This window comes from Dichomitus squalens (assembly GCF_000275845.1).
Source record: "Dichomitus squalens LYAD-421 SS1 unplaced genomic scaffold DICSQscaffold_11, whole genome shotgun sequence".
In the NCBI taxonomy this organism is placed as follows: Eukaryota; Fungi; Basidiomycota; class Agaricomycetes; order Polyporales; family Polyporaceae; genus Dichomitus; species Dichomitus squalens.
The window spans coordinates 41,656-55,984 of record NW_006766893.1 but is presented as its reverse complement, the minus strand read 5'-3'; the positions used below and the strand labels follow the sequence as shown (position 1 = coordinate 55,984).

Below are 14,329 nucleotides of genomic sequence, written 5' to 3'. Positions count from 1 at the left end.
GTACCATAGCAGAACTTGGACATCCACCACTGATACCACTATTCTTGAGCATTATCTGGACATTGTACCTCTGTATCACTACTGAAACAAGCACATTGTAACAACTTAAAGTCTTCTATCACATGTTATTGCCCTTCTTCTAATAGACTATAAAGCTGCTTCTACAGCCTTAAAACAGACTGGTTTACAACTAGTGTATGGATGTCTATGATAGATATTATTACATAAGATACAAGATGTGTGACTGATAGAACACCAATTGCTCAAATTGAGGCCTGAGTATACTGAAGTCAACATGTAAAGTCCAAGTTGTGGCCCAAGTACCCCAAGTACCCCAAGTATATAGACTTGGGTCAAGTCTGTGGACTTGGGGCCAAGTACACGGACTTGAGGCCAAGTACACGGACTTGAGTCCAAGTACATGAACTTGGGCCCAAGTATGGGTCCAAGTCCGTGACATTTTCCTGATGACTGGTCACCCTCGCCGACGTCGGCTTCTTCGCAAGGTACATCTTTGACAACTGCGAGAAGACATCTGCACAGGAACTCGAGATCGCGAGTGACTGGGTCGATTGGAATCACCTTGTCTCGACTTTCATCAAGGTCACGGGGAAGCCCGCCGTATACGTACCGGTTTCCCTCGACGAATGGTTCAACTTTTGGGATGAGGACGACATTAACAGACCTATCGCGACCGAACGTTTCAGCGCCCCTCCCGATGGCTCAACTACGTGGAGGCAGAACTTCACGTGTTGGTGGTCGCAATACAGGGATGACATCATCAAAAGGGACTTCAAGTGGCTCAGGCGCGTTAACCCAGATGGACATAACCTGGAGAGCTGGATGAGGGCAACAGGTTACACGGGGGAATACAGCGCCGCGTTGCTGAAGAATGCCGAGGACGGCAAGTCACCTCGGCGCAACTTGGAGCGCGTTTCTCGGATGTAAAATGGGTTGTGAGTTCAACGCTCGCTGCCCGTGAAACATGAGTGGATTGGATGTAATTAGAAGGGGCGTTCTGCTTTCAACGACGCAGTCTTGTCGCACTCAGTACTCGTTCTGCGAGAGCAATCTTCCGATGCCACAACGTTTGTTGTGTAACCAAGTCCTTGTACTGGGGGTGCTGGTGGCATGGTCACTACGTGTATTGCGATTGTCTTGAGCTATCCTGTTGAGAACCATGAGCCCTGACCACATGTCCACGTTGATGGTGCTACTGACTTAGTAAAGGATGTAGCCGGAGCACATTAGTACGATGCATGTAGGCTTACACAGGGATACGCCTTGGGTAGAGCACGTCAGGCACGGAAACAAGGGGTAGGCCTGGTCTACGAATCGTCTCGTTGGCGTAATGCTTCATGTATAGCAACGAAGCTCTCCCTTCACGGGAAATTTTAACCAGGAACAGCACGAATGGAAAGGATGACTGGCACTATAGTACACATTTCAAACAGACACTCTTGGTTTCCGGGAATTAGCCCCGGATCGTACCGCTTCTTGGCATGCGAAGGCTTACTCGTCATTAAGACCCAAAGACAGGTACAGCGGGTCAGTCAGTCCAGCGCGTAAGATGACTATACTGTCGAGATTTGGCCCTAGCTAGCGACAGTGTTCTTGAAATTTCAGTAGTCAAACCATCTGCACTGGGAGTGGTACTGACACTATTCGCACCTAGCAACGTAACTTGAAGCCTAATGACTCCTGGCCGCGCCTATGACGGCGTATGTCCTGCATTCTGGTCTGCGATGGACCCATACCAAGAATGTCCAGCTCTGCTCAGGTCACCTGATTTTTGACTGGGTCTAGTACGTAGATTGTCGGTTTCAATTGCGACCTGAAAGGCAGTAATCCGAGGCATGACTCGTACTCAGTAGTGATCATGGAACAAGCTGGTGCCGTTGACTGAGCGACTGAACGGTAAGGCGTATACTGGCGGTCCCATTCGAGAGCTGCAGAGTGTCAGTGTTATGAGAGCTTTTCGATGAGCATTGAGACAGGTGTGCTTCATACCATCATGATACGGTCACGTCCGAGTCAGGTCCTACATAGAGGCTACGGCGACTCTTCCGCTGGGGAAAGGCGGAATTACCGGCCCGGGACCGGGAGGCACCGGTGATGCGTAACGCTGTGATGGCATCACACTGCACCCGGATGCGAAGTTGACTTGAAGCCCCGATTCCGCTTTCTGTCGCTTAACACAAATTCCACCTATCCCAGGCTTCACCTTCCCTCAAGCTCACTCATAAGGTCTAGCGAGAATATAATACGACGAATGGCTGATAGTCCACCCACGAAACGGATGAAGTTGGAGTCGTCACCAGTCCTTGCATCAGACAGTACTCGTCCGCCCGAGTTGGACGAACATGAGGAAGAAGAGCTTAATGGAGAACGATGCAGTATCTGTTTGCAGCCGTACGCAGACCGTACAATGATACCCACATGCTCGCATGAGTTTTGCTTCGAGTGTCTCCTCATCTGGACTGGTCAGTGCTTCCGTCTGCATGAGCCGCGTCCTAACATTTGACGCTTTTACCGCAGATCAGTCTCGCCGTTGTCCCCTGTGCTCGCAAGACGTCGGGCAGTATCTCATGCACAATGTCCGGTCGAAGTTCGACTACCAGAAGCATTACTTGACACCGCTGCGCACTTCCCCTCAACCTGAAGCAGCTACCATTGTTCGTGCAGAAGCACGCAGACGGGCAGAGAGGCGCAGAGAAGTCGAATGGGGACGGAGGAGGAGACAGCGCGAAGAGGCAGATGAATTAGAGCAGGCTATTGAGAAAAGGAGATGGGTGTACAGGAACAATCTCTATGCCAAAGTAAGTCCTCGCCCGCCTTCATTCCTTCTTGACCGCATGCCACAATGTCTTAGAGCGATCAGCCGACAACGGAACGTGTCCTTTGCACGGCATGTCCTATTTAGCTCTTTAACACAACCCTAACATGAGTTTCGGTAGCATGTAGCGTCCAACCCATATACGCGTTACCGTCCATTCCCAACTCCTGCGCAATTTGCAGCTTCCCAAGACATGATCTCGAGGGCTACAGTATTCATACGTCGGGAGCTACATGTTTGGGCGGCTTTGGACGTGGAGGTTAGTCTCGAGGGGAACAATGGCTGCCACGCCAGGACCATAGGCTGATTCATGACATGCAGTTCCTTACCACCTTCACAGTCTCTCTTATGAAGTCATTAGACATACGCTCTGAACCTGCTGTGCGGCTTCTTTCTGAATTTCTGGACATGGATGCTGAGCATGGACGAGAACGTGCTAATGCTGAACATTTTGCGCACGGTAAGTTCAACAGTCCATATGGATGCTTCACACCTATACCCGTGATATCTTTGCGGCATTGTCGTCGCTATCTCCCACTAATTCATCATAATTCGCGGTTGTCATCCACCACAGACTTCGGTTGCAGAGTGGGACGGGCTGGAATTCCGTACCTTCTGAATTCAGTCCGCGTGATCATTATGCCGCTACTCCTTCATCGTTTTTGTCTCCACGAGGTCCATGTGGCTTGCTGCTGCGCGCCTGCATTATTCAAAGACTTACCACGTTTTCCCCCTTTACATAGAACTCTATTCTTACCTGCGGTCCCCCTATCGTGACCTCTCAGCTTACGATAACAACGTACAGGTAGGGCTGCTCCGACCATCCATTCTTGTGCTAGGGCTTTTCATTGAGAATCTGCTGTAGTACGACACACCCGATCACGTTCCCCCACCGAATGCTCCTGGGCGCAGAACACGGTGGCGGTCACAATCACGTTCCCATTATCAACGCCCGCGTTCTCGAGATGTTCCATCAGCGCATTCTTCGCCCCGCCGGTATCTGCCGACCTCGCGGTCCACATCTTGCGATCCCTCACCCCGTCTCAACGAATCGCGCCCGCACTCCCCCCGGCGGAGCCGTGTCAGTGAGATGCAGAAGGCTGATCGTGAGCGCAATTATCGGCGTCGTCCCAGACACGACTCTTCCCCAATACACGACGATGGCTCGAGCTCCGCTGACTCTCGAGAGGATCGTAATCGCCCCGGGCTAGGCCGTGATGCACCTGGTCTCGTCGGCTCAGATCGGGCCCGCGGCACTTATAATGAGAAGAGGAAGCATCGCGCGGAGGACGTTAGAGCGGATGAGCCGAATCTTCCTGCCTCCCGAAGGGATAGCGTCGTGGTGGCCGATGACCATCCCCAGGCAATTGTTGCTCCACGAGACGATCTAGTCCGTCATCCTAACGGCCAGAACAGTCTCGCTCTAGCTGCGCTATCAACGCACGAATATGCAGCCGATCCATCCGCTGCAAGAGCGCGGAATTCGGGGGAAAGCACAGCAGGTGGTGATATTTATTTTGGGCAAACTTCAAATGAAGATCAGAGTCGAGCGACCATCCGTACGCTCCCAGAGGACGGTGGAACCGGACGACTACCTGATCCGGTCGATTCAGTGAAACCGTCTGTGCGCGTCCCGCGCAACGCTTTGCAGGCAATACAGGATCATCTTACGAGCAGCAGCAGGGACACGTGGTTTAGAAAACCAAGGGAAGGCGCAACGGGACCGGTGCTTGCTTCCTCCTCCCATTCAAGAGCCCCAACCATCCAAGCGTCTTTCCCGCGTGACGAAGCCCTGCGCCCTGGAGGCCCCTTGCCTTCCGACGAGGCCGTCCCTTCATTGCTCTTACGCCTATCGGACCCTGTTCGAACAGCCTCTGAGCAGTCTCCGAATGCCGAGAACAATACTGCCGGTGGGAGCCCAAGTTCACGCCGAGAAACCCTAATCGCGCGCAAAGGCAATGGTATTTCCGCTTCGGAGATGATGACGCCCACGAGAGGCCATGCAACCCAAACAGCGGAAGGATTGGAATCTTCTGTCGCCCCTCCCCTTACGCGATCCCACCAGCCTTTCCGAGCCGCTGGACGCAAACACAATTTGGAATACGAAGGAGGGGCCAATGACGTGAAGGATGCGGAGGAGGTGGGGCTGTTGTCCTCGAAGAGTAGATCAGGTCGGCCGCGGCGCCTCTATGCCACTTTGCCTGCCACCCCGAAAGCTCACCAGGTCCTTTTGCCCCCTTTAGGTACCTCTATGGCCACACGAACCGGAGGTGAAGCGCGCTCCGCGCCCCCATCTACTGATCCACGTTTTCTGCTCATGCGGAAGCTTGAGCTCGAGAAGCGTAGAGCGTTGGACGTTCCCACCGCTGAGAAGTCGCAATTGTCCTCGTCCGATATCGCGCGTCACGATGCTCCATTCGTTCCTACGGCATTTTCTGTGGAGCACACAAAGTCCGGTGTCCCAGGCGCGAAGGTCGTGGCCGCGGAGCGGCAAGCCGAGCGGAGGGAGGCAGAGTTACGTAGTCAGGCACAGCTACGTGTAAGGCTGGCCGCAGCGAAGAGGGTTGCTCTGCAAGATTCTGCGACCAGGACGGGCGGTAGTGCGCACATCGGGATCGACGGCCCATCTTCCATCGACGATGACAAAGATCTCAAGTCGCAGGAGCTAGCATTGAAGACCAAATTAAGGGCCAGGAAGACTTGATATTACGAGGCTGTGACTACAGTTGTATCCAGTACGGTACCTAAATCGAGCGAATATTACTACTTTTCTCCTGTGTCGTACGCTACATGTGAAGGAAGTGTTGGCTGTTATGACAGATGACAAGGATAGTGATGGCATGAAGGCGCGGCTACTAGTACGCGTGTATTGTATCGAGATCGTACTAAAATGATTGACAGTACCATTGATGAGAATGCGGCAATCGAAAGCGGATTATACGTCTGCTAAATAAGGTATAAAGAGCGGGATTGAGAGAGGTAAACGTAGACTGTCCGTCGAGCAGGTTCCTAAAGATTACTAGCGTGTACAGTTCGCTATTATGCGTAGAGAACGTGGCAGGATTCGTGAAAAGACGTCGAACAAGGGATCGTGGTGCGGCAATATACACAAGAAGCGGTCGGATTCGCCGCTTTACCGACTCTCCATTAGGGAGTGACTAAGTGCTAGGTGGTGGTTCATCTGTGTAGTCGTAGAGTCCAGGTCGTGCAGGGTGTTCTGGCGGTGCACCTCCTGCTATAGATCGTATAGGGTCGAAGCGCGTGCGGGGGAAAGTGGTAGAAGGACTGCGGCCGGGCGATGGCCCAGAGTATGCCATGGGGATAGCAGTGGAGATGCTGGGAAGCGGTTCGGGCACAAAGGGGGAGCGCATAGTCGTTGGCGAGTCTCCAAACGGCGGCGCTGCACCTCGCAGCTGCGAGGGCGGTGACCGACGGCGATTGTACGGCGAGAACGCTGGGTCGTCCCACTGTGGCTGTGGCTGCAGCGTGAATGGGGGTGGGATGTTCAAGACAGGCCGGAACGAGGCGAAGTCGACATTGGCAGGTGGGAGGGTACGCCGCGGGTCATCAAAAGAGCGCGGTCGATGGGTGGACGAATTGGACTCGAGTGAGCTCAGGGACGCGAGCGTTGGGTACGGACCGGCGCTCAGAGGGGTCATTGGACTGGATGCGGGTCCATGCACACGTGGAACGTTCGTTGCGACCGGAGGCAGCGTCAGAGTTAGCTCGGGACCCTGCTCTCCTGGAGGTCGGCCGGTACGAGGCGTCAGCCTGTACGATTCCGGTATCTCAACGGCGGCCGTGGACGGCCGTGGCGGGAACCCTTGCGAGCGTCCTGTCCATGCGGGATCGTCGAATTGGGCGCGTCGGCTTGAGCCAGGGATACCAGGGCCGGCAAGCTGCGTGGCAGGCATAGCGGATCTCGCATGATCCTCGGCAAGATAGGGATCGCGATGCGAATGCGAGAATTGCTCGGGGAGGACGCTAGAAGATGCGCTCGCGCTGCCGTAGCCCATCTCGCTCGCCCCGCCGGGACCGCGCGGGAAGAAGCCTTCCATGCTTGACCCTGAGTGAGCGGTCATCGCCGCGGGGCTCACATCGCTCAGTGCGCCTGGCGGTACATTGGTGAAGGGCCCAAATTGAGGTGGTCGCGTAAGAGGTGCGGACGTGGTGGACGCCTGTCCGCGGGGCCGACGCGCCTTCTGGCGTTGGTTCTACAAACAACGTCAGCACTTGCTAGTAGAGTCGAATTTAGGTGAGCTACTTGCCTGGAACCATATCTTGGTGGTAAAAGACAACAAATGAGTACTTGGACACCGCACGACGACGGGGGACGTACCTGCACTTTGCGAGCACTCAGGCCAATTGACCTCCCTACCTCCTCGCGCATCTGTGTAGTGGGAAACCGAGACTGCCGACGCGCGCGTCAGCCGGTGCCGTAAAGCGTCGCGAGGGCAGAGACATACCTGCGCGAGCAGTGCGTGCAGGACAGCGGCCTGGTGCGGTGTAGTCAAGGTCCGTGTCCGCTTCTTCTTTGGGGGCGGCCCTTCGGGCGCGCTCTCCGAGGTCGAGGGCTTGCTGGTCCCTCCTTCCATTTCGGTATCCGCCATGTCGCCTTGCGATGATGACCCCGAAGGGCTCGAGCGCTCGCGCTTCCTTCTTCTATGACTTGACTCGGGGTTCGAGGAAGGAGCGGCAGCGGAGGGAGCGTGGACGCGCGTGAAAGAGGCGGCGGGGACGGGCTGTGAGGGGATGTTGCTGGTGAGGGAAGCTTCTGGGATGTTTCGTGGGTCCATAGGGAGTGTATGTGGAGAGGGCGAATTCGAGAACGGGCGTGGTGGACTCCTGCGTCGTCGTTGTTCGTCGGTCGGATTACTAGGAGCAGAAGATGGCGCGTCTGCAGCGTTGCGTGACATGTTCGTAGAGACAGAGAGCGAGTGATTACAGTTGATTTCCGGAGCCAGGTGCGTCGCGTTAATTAGGGGCGTCGAGAATTAAGAGGAGCCGGATTGAGTATACGGATTGGAAGGGGCTCACGCCTTCGGCGGAGCAATGATACAGACAAACCCAGAGAGCTTCAGCACATCGGTTCGGGGGAAGGAGGATTGCCAGACCCGGAGACGGCCACGGAGTCGAAGGGGGGAGAGTGCAAGGAGCACGAACGCGTGGAAATAACCTGGGAGGTCGAATATGGGCGGACCTGCATGATGAGCAGTCGCTAGCTGCTGGCGCCGCTACGCAATAGAGCCGAAAGCGAAACCTATCAACGGGATCGAGGTGAATAATTGTCATAAGCCTGGGGAAACCTTGAAGCCGCTACCATTCAGGGAGGCTAGTCCCCAAACGGCATTCAGACGCCCACGTCAAGGGACCGTCGTAGCGTCACCGAGGTTGCGACGCGGGAAACCTACAGCAAGTCCGACTTTCAGCTTCACGCACAGTCTAGAGCGTCGTGTAACCAAGGACAACGACCGATTTCCGACGGCCCGGCTAGTCCTGATTCCAGAAGGCGACCCGTCTTACTGCGGCATTACGGCGACGGCCACTCGATAGTGCACAAGATCTGGACGGGAGGTTGAGCTTGACATGACCGACTTTGCCATCGTCAAAGGCAGGCATGGTCGCTGAGCGGGAAAGGCACGCGAACGAGGCTCACGCGATCGACAGCGTTGCCACCCGGCCCCGGGAGCGAGTCTCACGGTCGACGAGCCATGTGCCTTTCCTGGCTGCTCGCGTCGCTGATGCGCCAGCAAGATAGCAGATCGACCAGCCAAGCGTCTGCGGGACTCGCTGAGTCTGTCGTTAGGACCACGCCCATTCATTCGCCTGTATTTACCGATCGTCATCAGCAACGACAAGGCAACCAACCAGATGCGGCCCAAGCGACGCCTCGTGCTCGCATGCATTCCCATGTCCAGCTCTGAGCGCCTGTCCTCGGGCGCAGTACGCCCGCAATATGAAGACCGTCGACAGCAATGCGGAACGATAATCAATGGAACATCGTTTTGATTGAGCGGGCTTCCATCTCTGCCAGTTTACACTTACAGGTAGCCCGACTTCCACATCGGACTCCGCCCCGCCCTCGTACCAGGAGCGCCCATGATTCCACTAATCATCGAACGGCTGCCGTGCGCCGCGGTGACGACGAGTGACAGCCGTGGATACACATGCAAGAAGACCGAATATCTTCGCGCTTGCCTCGGCCCCCAGTCGTCATTGTGCGGTTCGACCACGAGGCTGCGGTTGGGCGTGATACTCAATGGTCAGTGTAGACTCGCACCCTCAATCGCAGCCGCCTGCTGCCCGTAAGTATTGGACGCTGACTAGTCCTGGCCTGCCTTGCAGAGTATACTGATTTGTGGGAGTCTCATTTGTGAACACCTAATCTCTGTCAGAACCGAACGATCGGAAGAAGGGCCTATTGCACTAAGAGATAGACACAGCAGGATCATGCCAGTCATTGATTTGAATTTACGTACGCCAAAGAGATGAATGAGAAAACGATGGCATATCCAGAGTATCGGGGCGGGAACGGCGAGCCGTGCTGTTCAAGAAGAGCATGTGTGAAGATGTCTCACAAGACAGTGTACATTGAAGCACCAGGAAGGTACGTAATCTGGTACTAGTACTCTGAAAGACAAAGCGATGAGCAAGGCACAAGACCTAAAGACATGGTTGCATCGAAGAAACCAAGGTCTTCACATTGACAGAAGGAGAGTTATCCGGTGATTAACCGGCCATCTTGATGTCTCGCAAGCTTAAGACTCCTCACGTGGCAGGTGCTTGCAATGTTTCTAACCCGTGGTTCTCCGCAATTGCCTTCATCACATCAATTAGTAAGTAATCGCGTCGGAGGCACCTACAACGAACCAAGTCTGTGGGAAAGAGATCGAAACGGCCGAGATGTTGAGACAATGGATGATAAACGACGCTCCGCCCCGAGAACGCAGCCGCGTCGAGTCTCGAGATTGTCAGCCAACTATACTCGGGCCGGGATGCCATGCGATTTCGCATGTACATTCACCAACCACCCGCACCGAGCCGCCGTATTCTCCTGTTGCGATCAACGGACAACTAAATCCCGCGGAAGGCCACAGGCCCACTTGCGGAGACATTAGCGCGTTGATTAAGAGAAGTGTCTCATCATAGCAACCAGGGAGAGTACTCTGAACGAAGAGAGAAAACTGGATGACTTTCCATAAGCTATCTACGGCTCTACGGACGTCCGTAAATCTCTAAACAGACCGATTTGGGCAAGGGGCAGTGTTGCCGACACCAGATCTGAACTCCGCTGATGAAATTTAGGATACGGACGTCAAAATCTAGGAGGGGGGTCCGACCCCCTTTCTAAATCTCTAACAGGCCGTAGACAGTCCGTAGACCTCGGCATACGGTGCCGTGACCACGAGAAAGGAAGGAGCCATCATGACAAAGCGAACTGCATGCCAAATACAGACATGACATAAGTCACTCCAGTCACGTGCTGATGATGAGCAGAACATGCCGCCTGTTTAGCGCCCAAGATCCACAGACTGTTTCAAACCCCGCCTAGAAATCTACGGACGTCCGTAGAGCCGTAAATCCTTATGGAAAGTCGTCCATTACTACGGTACAAGCCGTGATTGCAGGTGCCTCCCCACAGAAGACGGTAGGCGGATATATTATGGCAACAGGGCGTCGAGGAAGGACATACAGCACCCGGTCGAAGGCCGGGGGAGACAGAATGGGAGAGGGGTAGCAACGCGGAACCTTCCTGGATTCCTCGAACCAAGTGCAAAGTATCTGTCACGCGTCACAAACCGATACAAAACATCCACGTGATGTGCGCGCGTGTCACAGGCGCTATCGACGCGTCCGACGCGTCGATACAATCCCTGCTTGTCCCTTTTCCACCATCTCCCTTTCTCCGCTTAACCACCATCCTGCGATCCTGCGTACTATGGTCTCTGTTGCAAACCTGCGCTACTCAGTACCAACTAATCCTGTGGTGAGATGGCTAGCCACTCAAGAACGCAATCTCAACAAAGAACTCCCGTATCCCGACGAGGCCGCCGAGACGCCGGAAGAGTACGTCTGCCGCATATATCTCCAATTTCTATGGTTACCGCAGGTAAGACCAACAGTTCTCCGTTACGCTGTCCGATTTTATCGCATCTCCGGAGCTACCTTCGCTGTCACGACCTACGGCGGAGTATAAATGAAGTCTGAGTTCACCAGGGCTAGTCCCATCCGCTGCGCTCTGGGCATGTGCAGTGCAAAGCAAGCACGACGTGGTGTGCATGTAGGGCAGGCCTGACATGCACCCCATGTACGTAAAACTGCCGCCCGACTGTGGTCTGTCCATAGTTCGGATATAGCTCTCTCTACACTCAACCTCCTTGTCTCGGATCTCCCGGAGTGCACTCCCTGCAATTGTTTCCGCCACGTTCCCTGAGTATTTCGACGCTGCTGAGTGCTTCTGAAAGATTCTTCTGGTTGATTCGCTCCAAAGTGCGTCGGCTCTCGGCGGCCAACGATGATGTGTACATGCACAGTTCACTGTCGAGACCTCGGTATCAAGAACACTAAGTTGATCCGTCAAGCTCTCAATCGCCGAATAGCTTAAGTTCATCTTGCCTTTGTAGCCGTGTCGGCTGTCCGCAGTATGCAGCACTTTTGCTCGGCTAGTTTGCACCATGAGCATATTTGCCGACGAGCCCTAAGCTTTGACTTTTAGTTCTGTTCTGTTTCTCACAGCATTTCCTGGAACGGTGGGCTGCTTTTGGCCGGCCCCGACCCGGCTGATCGACGTAAATCGCTCATATTCGGATAATCGATGCGGCTCCACGGCTACCCACGTTTCGTGCAGCTGTGCCTCGTCTCTGCGCATCGCGTCCCTGCATGCAGAGTCCTCGTGGTGGAACGGGCACCGTTGCTCTTTCTGCCTCGTTGCATCGGTCGCTCTAGTACACACTGCCTGGAGCAGAGTTGCTTGATGAGGAAAAGCTCTATGACACCTCGCATCTACCCCTTAATACTGTTGCGGACACAATAATGCGGGCCTGCGCATCCCTCGTCGGCGGAGATGTTGATTTGCGTCAGAAGAAACCCGGCTATGGAAACTACCGTATTCAGCAGATTTAGCTTGCTGGGCGGTAGGTGAGCTCATAGGGCAATGCAATTCAGTACCCTGCCCCCATGAGGCTTGGTCCGGTACACCGTAGGATCATGGTCGTCGGGCAGGGTGACGTCTGATAGTATCAGGGCGACGCATATGGCCAATCTGGGTCAGAAGAGGCATAGAAACTGTCAAAGGATGCCTATTGCAGGCAGGGCACCATTCGGAAGTAGGCAAGGCGTGTAACTCTTCCATTCTTCACTCCTGTATGAGTCTTGCTCAATGGGGGGCACGTGTATTGTCAGTATCGACATACTCGCAGAGACCTTGGGGGGCCCGGAGCAGCGACAGTTGGCCCAAGCCAGCCAAGACTGTGAAGGGCTTCACTGGCAGCGATATAGCACACGATAACGCCGGTGCTGCGTCCGTGTCAGGGAAGCCCGAAGTTCCCGTTATCCAGGCCGAAGAACCATCCTTCGTCACAGTATGTCGTGAAGAGCATGAGCATGAGCAACTGCACCGGGATCTATCTATGAACAGCAGATGGCTTATCTTACATCGCCTCCTTCCGACTTCCGCAATGCTGAGCATTGGCTCTGCGGGTGCTCTGAACGTCTTGGTACTTCTCAGCCGCATTTGAGCCTCGCGCTACGGCAAGATTCACGGATTTCCGGAGCGTAGAGCTGTTTCAATCGGCGCCTTGAGCGCGCCGTGGCGACAGACTATGCTTTTCCGGGAGCGTCCTTTCCAGCGTGGAGTTCTGGGCGCGAGACCTGCTTCTTAGCTTTCCTTGGTGGTCCGGTCTTCCAGCCACTCGAACTGCCTCCTTCGTCATTTGGAAGTGAAAGTTCGTGTTTATACACCATGCTGAAGGTGAAAGTCGCGGATCGCAGCAGTGTCATCAGAGCTACAGCGCGCATCGGACTCTATGCGCACACCCGCATGCATCCGGCGGATACGTACAGACTGTGGTCGACGTTGGACAAGCTGTGCTTATGTTCCATAAGCCCATCGACCTTCGTCAGCGCCATTGCGGAGCATGTGTCATCACCCTATCCTATTTCCGCCTCGTCTTGTTTGCCCATTTTGCCTCGGTTTCTGTTGTTTTCATGACAATGTGGTCTATTAGAGTGAGGTTCGACCGCTGACCACCCTATCCCCCAGTCAATCATGCCGCTGCAATTTCTCATACCCGCATTGCTGCGCGTGACGTGCACATCACAACCCTCGGCAACCACCTCACAGGAGTCTGCCGGGCATCCGCTACACGATCTTCTCAGGGCCATTTTGTTGACGTCCCGTGCCGCCTCCCAGAAATATCACACCCGAATTCCAGATCTCATCGCCGAGGAGAACGAGCCGGCAGACTCCGAGGAGGAGTATATGTGGTACGCATACCAAAAGGACAAGAATGCCGAAGAGGAGCGGCTACCGGAAGGGCAAGTCGAGTACGAGGCTCATGAGCGACTCAAGGCCGCTTGGCTTGAGAAGTACGAGCGGAGAGAGTAGGTCGTCCACTTGTATTGTCGGATGCTCCACGGGCACGCTCTCACACATTTCGTTTCTGCGCCTGCGCATCTGTCAGGGTTCAGATACAGATGCTGCTGCACTTTCTGCTCATCTCCCTCCCAGGAGATCACGCTGCTCCATATACCAAGAGCGCGCAGGCGGCCATTGCCGATTCGCTTCCGCTGCCACCCTCTCTTTCGCCGACCAAGTCAAAAAAGCGTAAACACAAAGATCGTGGGACAGGCCGAGCACTAGACCCTCCACCACAGTCGCTCGAAGAACGCTTGGAGAGCTACATGGACAAGCTTGCCATGTGGCAGCTCATGCACTCCGTGGATAGCTCGCTAAACCGTGGCAGACATATGTCTGGCTCAGCTGCAGACAAGGGAAAGGGACAGCAAACGGACGACAGAGACTGGATGCAGGTCTTTTGCGAGGATGTCGTGGAACCGTTGTTCGTTCCTATTATTCGTCATGTCATGAAGGCTGTATTGACGTCTTTGGACTGCAGGTTCAAGGAGAAGCTTCCTGATCTTTGTTCTCTATTTCACTCGAAGCTCTTCCCCGATCTCGGCAACTCAGACACCGACTCGCTCGGCCTCTCACCACCAATCTCACCCAAACCCTCTACGAAGCGCCTGAAGTCTTTCGCGCACACGTCCGCTTCCGTCTCCTCTACCACATCGACCATAAAGACACAAGGCAAGGACAAAGGGGTAGAGCTTCGCACGCGCTCGCGCTCGAATTCCCTGTCGCTCTCACTCGAGCAGGAGAAGCGCGAGCGATCCCGCTCGCTGAGTATTGGACCGAATGGGCTTCGCAAGCGCACGACAGTTTACGAGGTGACTATGACGACAAAATTTGGGAAAGCTCGCGCGAAGCAGAAG

At 54.7% G+C, this 14,329-nt stretch overlaps 5 protein-coding genes across 5 annotated transcripts in view; 4 read left to right on the top strand and 1 right to left on the bottom strand.

The window, feature by feature from the left end:
* The window catches only part of DICSQDRAFT_59056 (NAD(P)-binding protein), a gene marked incomplete at both ends in the record, with an annotated part of 2,866 nt that extends 1,918 nt beyond the window's left edge, over positions 1 to 948 (top strand). The window contains one exon of the mRNA XM_007365094.1: positions 507 to 948. Within this exon, the coding sequence (XP_007365156.1) occupies positions 507 to 948 (442 nt within the window). The remainder of the gene's footprint in view (positions 1 to 506) is intronic.
* Positions 949 to 2,221: 1,273 nt separating this feature from the next.
* Positions 2,222 to 3,892, top strand: DICSQDRAFT_154801 (uncharacterized protein; the record flags this gene model as incomplete). The annotated part of the gene is made up of 6 exons (XM_007365093.1): positions 2,222 to 2,483; positions 2,539 to 2,819; positions 2,958 to 3,095; positions 3,158 to 3,296; positions 3,580 to 3,641; positions 3,702 to 3,892. Coding segments are annotated over exons 1-6 (1,020 nt in total), but the record flags the coding sequence as incomplete, so codon positions are not given.
* Positions 3,893 to 5,087: 1,195 nt separating this feature from the next.
* On the top strand, positions 5,088 to 5,540 carry DICSQDRAFT_169479 (uncharacterized protein; the record flags this gene model as incomplete). Its single annotated transcript, XM_007365092.1, has 1 exon — positions 5,088 to 5,540. The coding sequence occupies one exon, from the start codon at positions 5,088 to 5,090 to the stop codon at positions 5,538 to 5,540; it is 453 nt and encodes a 150-aa protein (XP_007365154.1).
* A 454-nt stretch (positions 5,541 to 5,994) lies between these two features.
* On the bottom strand, positions 5,995 to 7,752 carry DICSQDRAFT_146704 (uncharacterized protein; the record flags this gene model as incomplete). Its single annotated transcript, XM_007365091.1, has 3 exons — positions 5,995 to 7,050; positions 7,176 to 7,247; positions 7,303 to 7,752. 3 exons carry the CDS (start codon positions 7,750 to 7,752, stop codon positions 5,995 to 5,997), a joined length of 1,578 nt encoding a protein of 525 aa, XP_007365153.1.
* A 2,999-nt stretch (positions 7,753 to 10,751) lies between these two features.
* DICSQDRAFT_85396 (uncharacterized protein) lies at positions 10,752 to 13,897 on the top strand (the record flags this gene model as incomplete). Its single annotated transcript, XM_007365090.1, has 3 exons — positions 10,752 to 10,946; positions 13,098 to 13,438; positions 13,519 to 13,897. Coding segments are annotated over exons 1-3 (891 nt in total), but the record flags the coding sequence as incomplete, so codon positions are not given.
* Between the last annotated feature and the right edge of the window lie 432 nt (positions 13,898 to 14,329).